Below are 12909 nucleotides of genomic sequence, written 5' to 3' on the forward strand. Positions count from 1 at the left end.
TTTTAATCTTTCTTTCTTTCTTTTTCTTTTTTTTTTTTTTTTTTTTTAAAGAAAAAGCCCCCATCCTGTGTCATCATTTTTATGGGATCTGCAATTCTGGCAAAAATCTGTCTTTAATTTAGCTGTCCATATAAAAATCCTCACTGTATAATAATGAACAGATGCCATGGAATTTAAGCTGGAGCCTCGGCTCCTCCCCGCCTTCCCCCCGCGCCTGGCACCGGGCACCGGGCACCGGCTGAGTGGCACAGACTGGCACCAACACGGGAGCGAAGGGTGGGCAGGGGGCGACCTGGGCTCAGCGCCAGGGCACTGGGGTGCTGAAGGGGTGTCCAGGCACGGGGCTTGGCCAAGCGGGAGCCTTTCCGTGGTGGCACCAAGGGAGAAGTGTCTCAGGGATTTTTCTTTTTTTACAAAATGATCAGTAGTTAAGGATTTTGGTTTGGTTTCGCTTAGGGGCTTTGTGGTCCTCAGGTTTTTTTAAGCACCGCCCCCTTCCCCAATATAAATCCAAATGTTTTCCAAGTTTTCATTGAGTTGTGTTTAACCCCTCCCCTGCGCGGCGCCCCCGCCTCGGCCTCGGAGCCCAGCGAGCGCGAGTTGGAGTTCGCTGTAAGCGGGATCTGTACCGCTTCCGACCGGCCCGAAGCCTCCGAGGGATCCCGGGCGCCCGCGCCTCCCGCGGCTCCCGCGCAGCTCCTGCGGGGCAGGAGTACCCCCGTTGCCCTCCAGGAGTGAGGCCCGTTGTGGCGTCTGTTTGGCGAGCAGGAGAGATGAAGGCAAGAAAGCAAGCCCCACCTTCCGCATTCCAATTCTCTCGCTTTTCCCGTGGGGAAAGAGAAAACTGCAAGTCAGGTGTCCCCACTGCCTCCGCCTGCGGTCGAGAAAGCAGGCATCGGCTCGGGACTGAGAGGTTGGTTCTGGGCCCCCTACCCCCCACCCCTTGCCTTTAATGCGACTCTGGCGAGAACAGATGTCCCAAGCCGGGCGGACTGCCCAGACCCCGCCCAGCTGTGCCCTTGGCAAAGACTTGGCTAAGGGTAGAAACTGGCACGCGGGTCCCCAAAGGGGCTTGGGGGCTCCTTCCTCCCGGCGGGACATGACCTGGCAGCTTTTGCCTCCTGGACAGCGCAGCCTCGGGCGGGAGGCGGAAGCGTCCCGGAAAGACCCATTCCTAATTCAATTAATTCCAAAAAAAGGAATGAGACTAATACGGAGGTGGAGAGAAGCTAAGAGAAAGGTTTGAATAACTGAATACCAGGCACGCACTCCGGGGGTATGGGGCCCTGTAGCCCCAGTGTGTTTGGGGAGTTGGCACTGTCCTCCTGCGCTCTAACAAGAAGGCGGGTTTGCAGTGCCAGAACCACACCCTGGTGCACATCTGGGCAGCATCTCCACCCAGTGCAGTACCCCAGCTTTCTTGGCACTGCCAGTGTCTAGGGGTTCCCTTGTCCTTTCCTCTCTGAGCACCCCAGCTTCTCACATCATGGGGCTAAGCACCCCGCCCCCCACCTCCCAGTTCCTGGCATCTCCTTCTGAGAAACTGGTTTGCCTTCCTGCCCCTGCACCTAGCCTTCCTCTCAGCCCTCTTCTGCTGGCACTCCCTGGGCAAGCCGCTCCCATCCCAGTGCTTCAGGATGGAGAAAGTTTCGGAGAGCAGACTAGTCCTTCTGAGGTGGCTGTGCCCTTTCTTACCTCTTCTCACCAAAGAAAACTGTCCAGAATTTTTAAAGATGCAGGACAGAAAAGCAAGAGACTCAGGATTTGGGAGAGGAGCAGGCTTTCCAGATTTCTCAAAGTCCAGGTCCTCCCCTCCCCTCTGGGTCTGTGGCCCTCGTGCCCCAGCCTTAGAGAAAGAAAATTGACGCTGTCTTCGGCTGTGAACTGGGAAGTCTGTTGTGACTGCTGAGGCCCACGTGCCCCCTTCCACATCTCACAAAAAGAAACTTTCTCCTTTGAGCACATAGGAGCAGGTCAAGTGTGGAGTCCTGATCTAACCCCTGTTGTGACATGAGGAGCCTGGGAGTGGAGGTGGAGGCCAAGACTGGTCAGGCCTGGCCCATGCTGTCCCTTTCTTCCCACCTTCCTTGAGAACTAGACTGTGGAATCCAGAATTATCCCTTAGTCTCAATGTCCCCTCAAATCCAGATTTCTCCTCCCAGGAGCAGACATCTCCAGGTTTAAGATACTGGGGAAAAGGAGAAAGCAAAGGTCATCCAAGAGAGAAGGAAATCTCTGACCTCTATGGGCAATCCGTGCAGGCTTGTGGACTTTCCCATAAAACAGAAAGAGAGGGAAGCAAACACAACCCGATGGAGTCCAGGGAGTGGCAGGGCTTCCCTGTTGCTGACTCCCTTGGGGTTTATTTTCCCTGGACTGTACTCAGTGGTTTATTGGGTTGTCCTATGAGGTGATGAAATCAGAGCTGGGGGTTCACTGGGCATCAGGGGCTCATGGTCGATTGTGGCTGGTTAAACAGAGAGGAGAAAAGCAGCAAGGCTTTTCCTCCCTTTCCCCTGATGGACAAATGGCCTGGACTCAGAAATATCTCTGTTTCCCTATCATTTCCGAATGCTTGACTTTAGATAGGGGTGGGAAAATCAAGGGGAAGATGCCCTCCTGATTGATCCCGGTTGCAACCTTCAGGTTTCCACAGCCCAGGGGTTGAGCTGAGCCTGCTGGTGCGCGCTTGGAGATCCCGCTGCTCAAGCTAGGGCAGGGAGGGTGTCCTCTCTAGGACTTCTCCCCTTGCTCCCTCCCTACCACTGCTCTGGCCCCTTTTAGCTTTCTCCCTCTCCCCCACCCTATACACCTCCTTCTGTTCCTGGAACTTCTCAGTATGTGTGTGTGTGTGCAAGCGGGAGAGCCAGCGAGAGAAAACGACCTGCAAGGGGGAGTTTGGGGCCGCGTGTCCTCCCGCATCTTCTTCTCCTGCTCATCTGGCCATCTCACCAGGGAAGTGGAGTGTTGGGGAGGGGGGTGATGGGAGGATAGAGCACAGACAGAGTGCAGAGAGTGTGGGGGAAGGGTCAGGAATTGGGGAAGGGGTAGCTCACCTAGTCGCTGGAATTCACTGGAGGCAGAGGCAGAGGCAGAGGCGGCGTTGGGGCTGCAAAAGGGGCTGGAGCACCTCCGTCTGCCTTGTGACCACAGGTGCCACGGCTCGATAGTCATCAACATCTTTCTCAAAAGGAACTGGAATCCACCTTCCAAAACCTAATCGTGGCACATGGAGTAGCCGGAAGAGTGAAGTATGGGAGTCTGTGGTCTGGCCAGGGAAGCCACGTGGAGGGGTCTTTTGCTTCCGGCCCCAAGCCACCTGGATACTGCCCAGCCTGGGACTTCAGAGCAGGTTCTGGGAAACAGGCTGAGTGGGAGAGAAGCCCAATTAACCTTGTTTCCAGGGTAGGAGAAGACTCAGGCCTTGGGACGGGTGCCGAATTCTTTTTCTCTCTAGTTGTCCCTGCCAGGCCTGTCCCATGCCATGAGCAGACCAGACTCCAGATTTAAGTCAGAGATTTGCTTCTAGCTTCATACATCATGGAAGAAGTGGGGGAGGAAGGCGGTCAAGTCCCTTCTCCCAAGAATAGGGGTGACTCAGAGGTTTATTAAATCCCCTTAGCCCACTGACAGAGGTGAATGCTAGGTCGAAGCATCCACTTCTTAACCTCACTTTAGAGTTATGATCCTATAAGGATTCTAGACTGAACTTTTGAGAGGATTCCAGTGAAATTCTATTAAAAAAAAAAAAAACCACAGGAGAATTCCGCCCAGAATTCCAGCCGGGCATTGGGAAGGGCCTCTCGGGGTGCCAAGCTCCCTGGGGCCGTCACAATTGGCCTCCCTCTGCGGCCGGAAAGCAAGAGACTGGCCGGGAGTCAGCACCTGGGAGTGAACAGCTCCCAGCCTCCCGGCCTCTGTGTACCCATCCGCAGCAGACTTCCTGTGAGAGAGGGTATCCTCTCCACTGGTGAGACAGAGTGTTTGGACCTGGTCACTTAAGGAAGCCACCAAGCTGAAGGTCAGACAGTTTCATCCGATCTACGCTTTTACATTTAAAGCTTCCTTCAACTACCTTTTCCTTTCGTGATTTTGTCAGGGTGCTCTCCTTTTGGGGCCTTGGGTCAAATATTCAAAAGCCTTAGTTAGCATCCAGCCCCAAAAGTACACCACCCATTTCAGCTCTAAAACAAGCAACAGTGTTGTTGTGGTTGTGGTTGTGGTTGTTCTTTTTAATCACTGAAGGAAGCAGCGTCAGAAACAGTCTCAGGTCTGCTAACCGTGTTCAGGCTTTGGGATGTTAGTCTTTGGGACTTAGACCCCTCCCCTTCAAATATTCCCCGGGGTCCAGTGGGCACCGATGTCTAAAGGAGGGTCCTTTCAGCGAAGCCAGTTCAGAGATGCCTGTGCCCCTGAGGCTCAGAGAAAGAGAATTGTGAAGCTGTCTTGTCTGAGATGAGCAAGCAGCCTGGGCAGCACCAGCTCCTCTGTGGTGCCCTTTTTTCACCTCTCTAGGTTGAGGACTTCCCTCCATCTGAAACAGCACCAGGCAGGAAGGAGGCTGTCCAGGTGTGGACGAGGAGGGTTCCTGATGTCCTGTTGGGTAACTCATGGTGATGTCAAGCTCCACTCTTCCAGGTGGGCACCTCAATTCGGACCCTTCATGCAGCCCTGGGATGTCCCTGCAACCTCATCAACATCACTATAAATTTCAATATTCCTGAGACTAAAAATGGCTGATTCCCTTGAGTCCACTGAAACACAAATTTAAGACTAAAAAGATTTCCTACATGAATATTTCATCCTTATGACCTTACAATTTTTTAATTTCAAAATATCCCTGTCTAACTCAAATGGTTGTCTCTTTATCTCCCTGCACTAGTTTTTTGCAACAGTGGGCAGAGGGTTGTAAAATGACTGGCTGCTCCCAACTGGGTTATTTTTCAGTGATGAAAAGATATTTTGTTTTCAAAGGAGGTGCATGTTTGGGAACTGAAGGAGTATAAGGAGATTAGTGCAATGCTTTGTCCTAGGAGAGTGCGTAAATTTCTGTAAGGTCTGGGAGGGGCAGTGAGTGTAACTATTTGGTAACACCCAGTGGATGGGTGTGAGGGAGGTGGTAGGGTGGAAATCCCACCCAGGAATGTCCAGATAACTGTACCTGGCCTCTGCACAGTCACTTGACTCTGTCTCCATCCCCCAGAGCCCCAGTTCAATCCCCCAAATGAAATGAGGCCACTGTGAGAAACCGGGTCCGGCTTTGCATCTCATTTACATAAATATTTATTAATCGTCATTAAACTGAACAGAAACACGCAATGCACTTCGGGTGTCCGACGGGAGTTTCATCTTCGCTACAAGAGGAAGGTAAAATTGCGTGTGAGTGTGTGGGTGAGTGTGTGGGTGTGTTGCCTGTGGGTTTGCATTTTGCATCGTGTGTTTGGATGCCCGATCTCCTGCCTCCGGTGGGGAAAGGTTCTCCTTTTGCCCCCTTTTCTGGGAAACTTCCAGAAGGAACCCTCAGCCCTCTCCCTGCCCACCTGCTAGCCAGAGCCAAGAGGATGCATCAGACAAAAACCTCCTCTCCAGCCACCGGAAATAGCCGGCGCCTTGCGCCCACCGAGGCACCGTCGGGCAGGGGCGGGGCTGTCTCCAGGTCTCGGTCTCCACCCTCAACCCGAGGTGAGGCCTGCCCGCGGGGAGCGGGGGGGTCGGCGAGGTCTCCTCCTCTCCGCCCCCGGACGCCGGCGCCGGGCCCGCGTGTGCGTGCGGTGTGGTGTGCGTGTGTGTGTCTCTCATGCAAACCCTCCCTCCCCAAACCGACCCCCCCAACAGTTTGCCATTCCATACAAATTTGGAAACAGGTTTTTAAAAAACAGCATGACGCACAATGGGGACTGGGCGGGGGAGGGCAGTGGCACTGGGGCCCCAAATCTCCGAGTCATTGATTGTAAGAACCTGGGGAGGGGAGGGGGCGGCGCCGGCCCCCACTTCACCAAAGTGCACAGATCCGCGCTTGGGCGGCGCGGCCCGCGGGCCGGGAGGGGCATCCCGGGGCCGGGCCGGGCCGCTAGGCTCAGTCAGAACCTCCTTGCATAGATATTTGTGTCTTTTTATTATTGGTAGTAGTATTTTTTGCCTTTTATTGCTTCTAAAAGTTCTTACTGCGTTTTCTCTCCGATCCGGACTCTGCGTTCGGCCTCCGTCGCCTCTTAGCTTTTTTTTTTTTTTGTATGTTTGTTTGTTTGTTTGTTTGTTTATAAAAAGGAACCGGGGAAAAAACGGATTCTAGTTACAAATTGTCTTGGCTTCTCTCTTTCCTCTCAATCCACACTTCCTCCCGCCAAAATTAAAATCACGAAACGCTGAGACTAGGGGTTGGGGAGAGGGTGTTCCAGGTCCAGGCTCGAGCGTCCTGACTTATGCCCTCTTCAAGAAAGAGGTGGCGCCCGGCTCTTTTCTGCCACGGCACCTCGGTGTCTGTTATAATAATAATAATAATAATAATAATAATAATGATAATAATGATAATAATAATAACAACAACAACAATAGAGGGAAAACAGTATCCCACAGCTCAGCTGCCCCCTTGCCAATGCCTTTGGGCCTGCAGAGGGGAAGGGGTGGAGGAAACCTAAGTGTAGGGATTGGGAATGGGGGGGTGGTCTCCAGGGAGTGCCCTAAGAGGGGTCCCCGGAGAACTACCCCTGGGAAAGAGGAGGAAACCCCTTTGGGGAGAGAGAAGGCGAGTCCCCTGGGGTAATCGAGGCTCCTGGGACGGGCCATTCACTGGTAAGAGGACTACACTGCCCAGGAGGGGGTCAGTACCGGCGGCCCGCTCCCCGCGCCCGGCGCCAGGATAGGTGAGGGTCCCCTTGCGCTCGTGGGGCTGGGGACAGGGGTGCGGGCAAAGGCAAAAGAAAAAGAAAGGGGCAGGCGCGAGGTCTCAGTTATGGAAAAACGCATTGAGCTCCTCGTACATGGGGCCCCGGTCGTGGTGAAGGTGCATATCGTAAGACAAGAGATTCTCAGAGTGGACGCCCCCGCGCACAGCCGACGAGCCAAAGACCAGCCCGTGGCCCGTGGGCCGCGAGCCGGGCAGCGCCGAGTAGTGCATAGAATAATGGTAGCTCTTCTCGTGGTCGGGCGACGAGTCCTGCTTGAGTGAGAAGTTGCCATTGAGACAGAGCGGAGGGCTGAGCGGGCCCTCGTACTCGGAGCTGTTGTAGTCCGGGCTCGCGCCGCCGCCGCCCGCCGCGGCATACAGCGTCTCGTAGGCGGCGCAGTAGCCGTGGGTCCGCAGGGCGTGCGCCGCGCCGCCGCCCAGGCCGCCCGCCGCCTGGCACTGTGCGCCCGCCAGGCGCGAGCACGGGTACGGGTAGGGGTGCATGGCGAATGGGCCACCAGAGCCGTGGAATCGGCCCGTGCCGTCGGCGCCCTGCTCCGTGAGGAAGTTGCGCGAGTTGAGCTGCAGGCAGCCGGCCACCAGGTTGGTGGTGGGCTGCGACAGACCCTTGCACAGTGTCTGCACGTAGGACACCAGGTCGGGCCGCTTGCCCGAGCGCAGGATCTCCGAGAGCGCCCAGATGTAGTTCTTGGCTAGGCGCAGCGTCTCGATCTTGGACAGCTTCTGTGTCTTGGAGTAGCAGGGCACCACCTTCCGCAGGTTGTCCAGCGCCGCGTTCAGGTCGTGCATGCGGTTGCGCTCCCGCGCGTTCGCCTTCTGCCGCCGCAGCTTGGAGCGCTCCAGGCGCGCCTTGGTCATCTTGCGCTTCTTGGGCCCGCGCTTCTTGGGCCGCTCGCCCTCTGCCTCGTCCAGCCCTTCCTCCTCCTCTTCTTCCTCCTCCTCCTCGCCCCCCAGCTCGCCTTCCTCCTTGACCTCGGCCAGCGCGGCCTCTGGCACCTCGTCTGCACGGAGAGGGACGGGCTTGGCGGCCCGGGCTGGTCCCGGAGCCCCGGGCCCCGGCGGCGGCGGCGGCGGCGGAGCGTCGCCCTTGTCGCTCCTCGGCTCGTCGTCGTCGCCGTCGCCCCAGCTGGCGAACTTGGGCACGTCCGAGAGGAGACCGGGCTCGCTGAACAGGCGGGTCAGCATGGTGCCTGAGGGCGCCCCGCGGGCGGGAAGGGGAGACAGATAGCACTGAGTGAGGGACGCGCTAGGGTCAGGCCGACCTCCAACTCGCCTCCACCCCCAAGTCCGGGTGCCCCGGGTGCCCTGGTTGCCCACCTTCTCCGCCTGCCCCGCCCAGAGCCGGCCCAGCCCTGCCCGCAGCTGCGGGTCCGGGATCTCGGCCCAGGCCCTCTCCCCGGCGCTGGGCCCCGGCTCCGCCCCTTGCCTGAATGAGGGGCCGCTGCCCGCGCCCGGGGCTTCTCCGGGGCAGGGCTGGGACCCAGTCCGGGCGTTAGGAAACAGACATCTTCGCCCCGGGAGGCGGCGCGCTAGCCCTGAACGCCCGTTCTCTCCTGGCGGTGGAGCAAGGCTGGGCTGCCGCGGGTGTGGACAGCTGCCCTGCACGGCTGCTTTGGCGGCCCGGGCCCCTCGACCGGGCTCCCCCACCCCTCCCGCGGCTCTCACCCCCACGCTCCCTAATCCAATTTGCAACTTGGCCGCGCGCCGCCCTCGGCCCGGCCCCCACCCCCGCAGCCTCAATTCCGAGGCGGGAGGATCGTCTCTCCTAGCGGTTGCGTCCCCGGCTCGCGGAGCCGGCTCCGGGCGGCGAGGACCGAGGGACCCGGGCGTGGGGAGGAGACGGAGAGAAGCGAGCACCGTCCGTCTTCCCTGCGGTCAGGGACCCCTTTACCCCCTTCAAACTGCCTCCCTCCTTCACGACTCTCCAGATCTCGTTGTATTTCGGTATTGATGATGGGGGGGATCAAATTCGTTTCTTTTCTTTTTTCTTTTCCTTTCCTTTTTTTTTTTTTTTTTTTTTTTTTTTTTTTTTGGTGGTGAGGAAAGGTCGTAGGTTCCTCCGGGACAACCATGCGGGGGGGGGGTCCCCATCTCAGCCTCTTCACTCCCCCCCAACCATGATCTTGCTTTTCTCCCCAAGCCCATCGCAGGCAGAGACGCCTCCCTCTGTAGCCCCCTGAGCTGCTGCCCCTTAGGGAGAGGGAACCCTGGGCGCCTCCGATGCCCACCCTGTGAGGGGGCATCGTCCCAGGAAGGGGGTATTTGGGAACCCTCTTGTCGGCCCAAGCAGCCGCCCTCCCCACCCCCCGCAACCAGCGGGTCAGATCTAGCTCCCTTTCGGACAACTTACCTCGGAGAGGAGTCAAGGGGAGAGGGGAGGGGAGGGGGGGGAGGGGGGCAAGAGAGAGAGGGGGGAGAAGAGGAATCTTCTCGCTTATTTCATTGTTCCCCCATCTTCAGGGAGCGGGGGCAGCGGCTCCTCAAGGCGGCGGGCGCCGGCGTCTTCAGAGCGCCATGCGAACCGCGGAGCGAGTGTGGCATCTCTACCAGGCGGGGTACCAGCCTCTATGCCAGGCCATATGGGCTTGGCACGTCACGGGCAGCAGCTATCACATGAGAGACGGTGATTGGCATGCGTCTGCATTGGGGGAGAGCCGGCTCCCCCGGGACCCGCCGCCATCTGTCACTCTCTACTCCAAAAAAAAAAAAAAAAATTAAATAAATAAAGGAAATAAATAAATATCTCTGCCGCCCTCCCCTCCCCGCCCAACGCAGGGAAAGCAGGGATTGAGAGGGAGGTGGGAGGAGTTGCCCCCCTTGGATACAGAGCCCCCCACATGGGAACAATGGGGTGACAAGGCTGGCAACTGGGGGTTTGTGGTGGCCCCCAATTCTATCTCTGCTCTCTCCAGGGTCCTGCTCTGTCCATCTCCTCCCTTGCAGGCTCCCAAAGGTGGGTCAGGGACCAAACCTCAGGTCTGGAGAAGGGACCTCTATGCTTGCCCTCACTCCCCGGGAGGATCCCCTCAGTCACAAAGGGACAGCTGAGGCCCCCTCCCAGGGTGGGTGTGGGGGGTGTCCCTGGCCCAACCCCATAGGTAGATGTTGGCACTATGCCATCCCTCATCCCTGTCTGCCCCTCCCCCACCCACTCACGCACACACAACATATGTGGCTGAACGAAATTCAAACCAAGGGAAAGACAGAGAAAAGGAAAGACTTGCCTGGATGTCTGTGCCTCTGCATGGGCGTGTGTGTGTCTGTGGGGACATGTGTGTATATCTGTGGAGTCAGCCTATGGGAGCGATTTCCTTGGGTGTTTGGGGGCATATGTATGTTGGGGTGGGGGTGGAGAAGAGCCTCTGGGATAAGCCTGAGTACCCACCATCGGGAATGAGGGAGAGAGTCTCAGTCTGGATTCCTAACCCAGAAATCTCTCATTCACCCCCTCCCTCATGTCCTCCCCCTGCTAGACAAGCAACCATCCCACCAGTGGCTTTCTCTCCTAGCTTTCTGACTTACTTATTTAAGGGAGGAGGATCGGGGCTGGGCTGGAAAATGCCTGAAGTTCCTGGAGAAGACTCAGCATTCTCCTCCCCTAAAACAAATAATGAAGTCAACTCCAACAGTCTTGAGAGGGACAAAGGGGAGGTGGGTCAGACAGGTGTCTTGAAAAGGAAGAAAATGGCCATTTTGTCTTACAGTTCACCTTTTAACTCTCTCACTGGGCCAGACACAGATGCAAATGGCATGAGTTGAGGGAGGTAGCTTTAGACACACACACACACACACACACACACACACACACACACAACCCTGTTCCTCACCCTGTGATGCAGAAAGTAGAAACACACCCTGACTCAGACAGATACATGTGTGTGAGCAGGTAATCACAACCAGGTGAGGGAGACGCTTGCCCACACCCTGATTCAGCATTTGTGTGTTTCAGACCCATATTTCCCATCCCTCCCCATCCTCCAGCTTACGCATGCACAGACAACTTCAATTATACCTTAAGCTCACACACTTGGATGTCAAACATGTGCCAAACACTGTGGTGGGTGCAATGCTGAGCAAGACCAGGGCTCCCCTCTCAATCTGGGCACACACAGTTTTCTCCCTTGGGGAGACTCCAGAGAGGACCTTGGGCTGGTAAGTCACTGACTGGATGCTTGGTAGAATGAATCAGGTTGTAGACAGAGGCGCATACAATGGCTAAAGAGGCCTTCGAGAAGGGGGGCTAGTGTCTGAGGCTCTCAGAGATAGTTGGCCAGGAACTAAAAGGAGTCTCAGGACAAATAGCCCCAACTCCTCCTTTTGCCAAGGCCTGTAGATGGACTGTCTTGCCCAGGCACACACCAATGGAGAGCAGAACCTGGCCTAGAACCCCCGGGTTTGACTCCCAGCCAAGTGTTCCTCCCACAAGCCTACAATCTGCCTCAGTGGTCTCCAAAGATGAGAAGGTGATGGTAAGTTTTCCACCATTCTTGCAGGGATCCTAGGTCTGGGAAGGTAGAACCTCGCCCATGGCAGATGTCTAGGGTACTTTGGGCCATAGCCAGAGAGAGAGAAAGGCCTATCCGGTGGGGTAGAGACTCAGGAATGCCAGCCAGCCCCTGTCCAGATTTGAGCACCACCTCAAAGGCTTTACTGTCCCTTTACTGGGGGTGAGGTCTTTGATCCCGACAGGCGGCCCTTCTTAGGGCCCCAGCCATGTGATATTTGGGCTACATTCACATGCTTTGCACTCCGATTCCTGCCCAACCCCACTTACTAGCTTCAAAGAAGGCTGAATGCCTTAAGCAAGTTGTATAAGGTCTCTCGGTCTTGATGTCCACATCTGTAAAATGGGGATAATTATGCTACATCTCCTAGAGGTGCTATTAGTACTAAATGGGGTAACGCACAGGGCCAGCAATGGAGTAGGCAGTCAATAAATGCCATCTCTCATTTTTATTAAAGCACTTTGTAAACTGTAACGTGCTTTACGGTATTAGTTTCTTGCACATACCCCCACACACATTCAGAATGCTTTGTCTATATAGGAATTGAGTTTTTGGTGAATTAATGGGTGAATGAATGGATGAATAAGCGAATGAATATTTCCTTGGGGGAGAAAGACACCCTTTGCCTTCTCCTTTGGACACTGAGGGATGGGCTAGGCCACCACAGGTCTCACAGACCCCTACCAGCTTTGCTTTCTGCAGGCAGGAAGCAATACCTGGCTCCGTTGGTAAGGCAACCCTTGGAAAGTCTTTCCATCCCTCCCAGCCTAAGAATGACCTCGGCTCCCTAGGTCTGAGAAGCCCCTCTCAACCGGCCACAGAAGGAGACCTGGGGGTGGGCATACCTGAGGGTCTGGGGAACTTCATCCCTCTCCGTCTGTTTCCTGCCCCTGTCTTTTCTTCCTTCAGAAAAATGGAACAAGTTTTTCTCACTCGACACGTTTCAACTTTTTTTTAGAAGATACAATAAAAAAACAGGGGAAAATTGGAACAGAGGGAGGTGTGGGATGGGCCAGCCTCAGACATAGGCTTGGAACAGGCACAACACACACGTGTCCACATCCACACAAATAAGCATGAACATACAAGGACATACATGCTCCTCTCAGTTCACCCAGAGATGCGGAGATGCAGTGACGGAGAGACAGAAAGAGCCAGAAATGGAAGGAAGGAGACGGAGACGGAAGGAGAAGGACACCCAGAGATGCCATCTGTTCCTCCCCCTGGCATTGGGGGAAGGGAGTTGGTGAGGGGCCTAGTCCCCTCTGGGTCTCTGAGAGAGAAAGGGGAATGGTGGGTACGTGAGCCAGGCCTGGAAGACTCCCATTTCTGCTGCCCACCCCCATGGAGGGAGCTGGGAGCTGAGGGTCTGAGGTTCCCATGGAGACATAGCCCCATCCCAAGGGAGGCCACAGTCTGGGCACCTAAAATGGCTGCCTCAGAGGGGTGGCAGCCATTTTGTGCAGGCTTAGGTCCTGATGGGGGCTGGGGGGGGGG

At 56.0% G+C, this 12909-nt stretch overlaps 1 protein-coding gene and 1 long non-coding RNA gene across 3 annotated transcripts; one reads left to right on the forward strand and one right to left on the reverse strand.

Moving 5' to 3' along the window:
- Nucleotides 1-3885: 3885 nt before the first annotated feature.
- On the forward strand, nucleotides 3886-5566 carry LOC115282885. The gene is made up of 3 exons (XR_003904786.1): nucleotides 3886-4021; nucleotides 4516-4638; nucleotides 5204-5566. It is a non-coding gene; the product is annotated as an uncharacterized LOC115282885 (long non-coding RNA).
- NEUROD2 (neuronal differentiation 2) lies at nucleotides 5254-9911 on the reverse strand. Of its 2 annotated transcripts, XM_029929093.1 has the most exons (3): nucleotides 9879-9911; nucleotides 9258-9597; nucleotides 5254-8097 (listed from the first exon to the last, which is right to left on the reverse strand). In XM_029929093.1, the coding sequence occupies exon 3, from the start codon at nucleotides 8090-8092 to the stop codon at nucleotides 6947-6949; it is 1146 nt and encodes a 381-aa protein (XP_029784953.1). In that variant the 5' UTR covers nucleotides 8093-8097; nucleotides 9258-9597; nucleotides 9879-9911; the 3' UTR covers nucleotides 5254-6946. The 2 variants fall into 2 exon arrangements, with proteins under 2 accessions (XP_029784953.1, XP_029784954.1); XM_029929094.1 differs by lacking the exons at nucleotides 9258-9597; nucleotides 9879-9911 and adding an exon at nucleotides 8225-8933.
- Nucleotides 9912-12909: the final 2998 nt, after the last annotated feature.

Source organism: Suricata suricatta, chromosome 17 (assembly GCF_006229205.1).
Source record: "Suricata suricatta isolate VVHF042 chromosome 17, meerkat_22Aug2017_6uvM2_HiC, whole genome shotgun sequence".
Lineage (NCBI taxonomy): Eukaryota > Metazoa > Chordata > Mammalia > Carnivora > Herpestidae > Suricata > Suricata suricatta.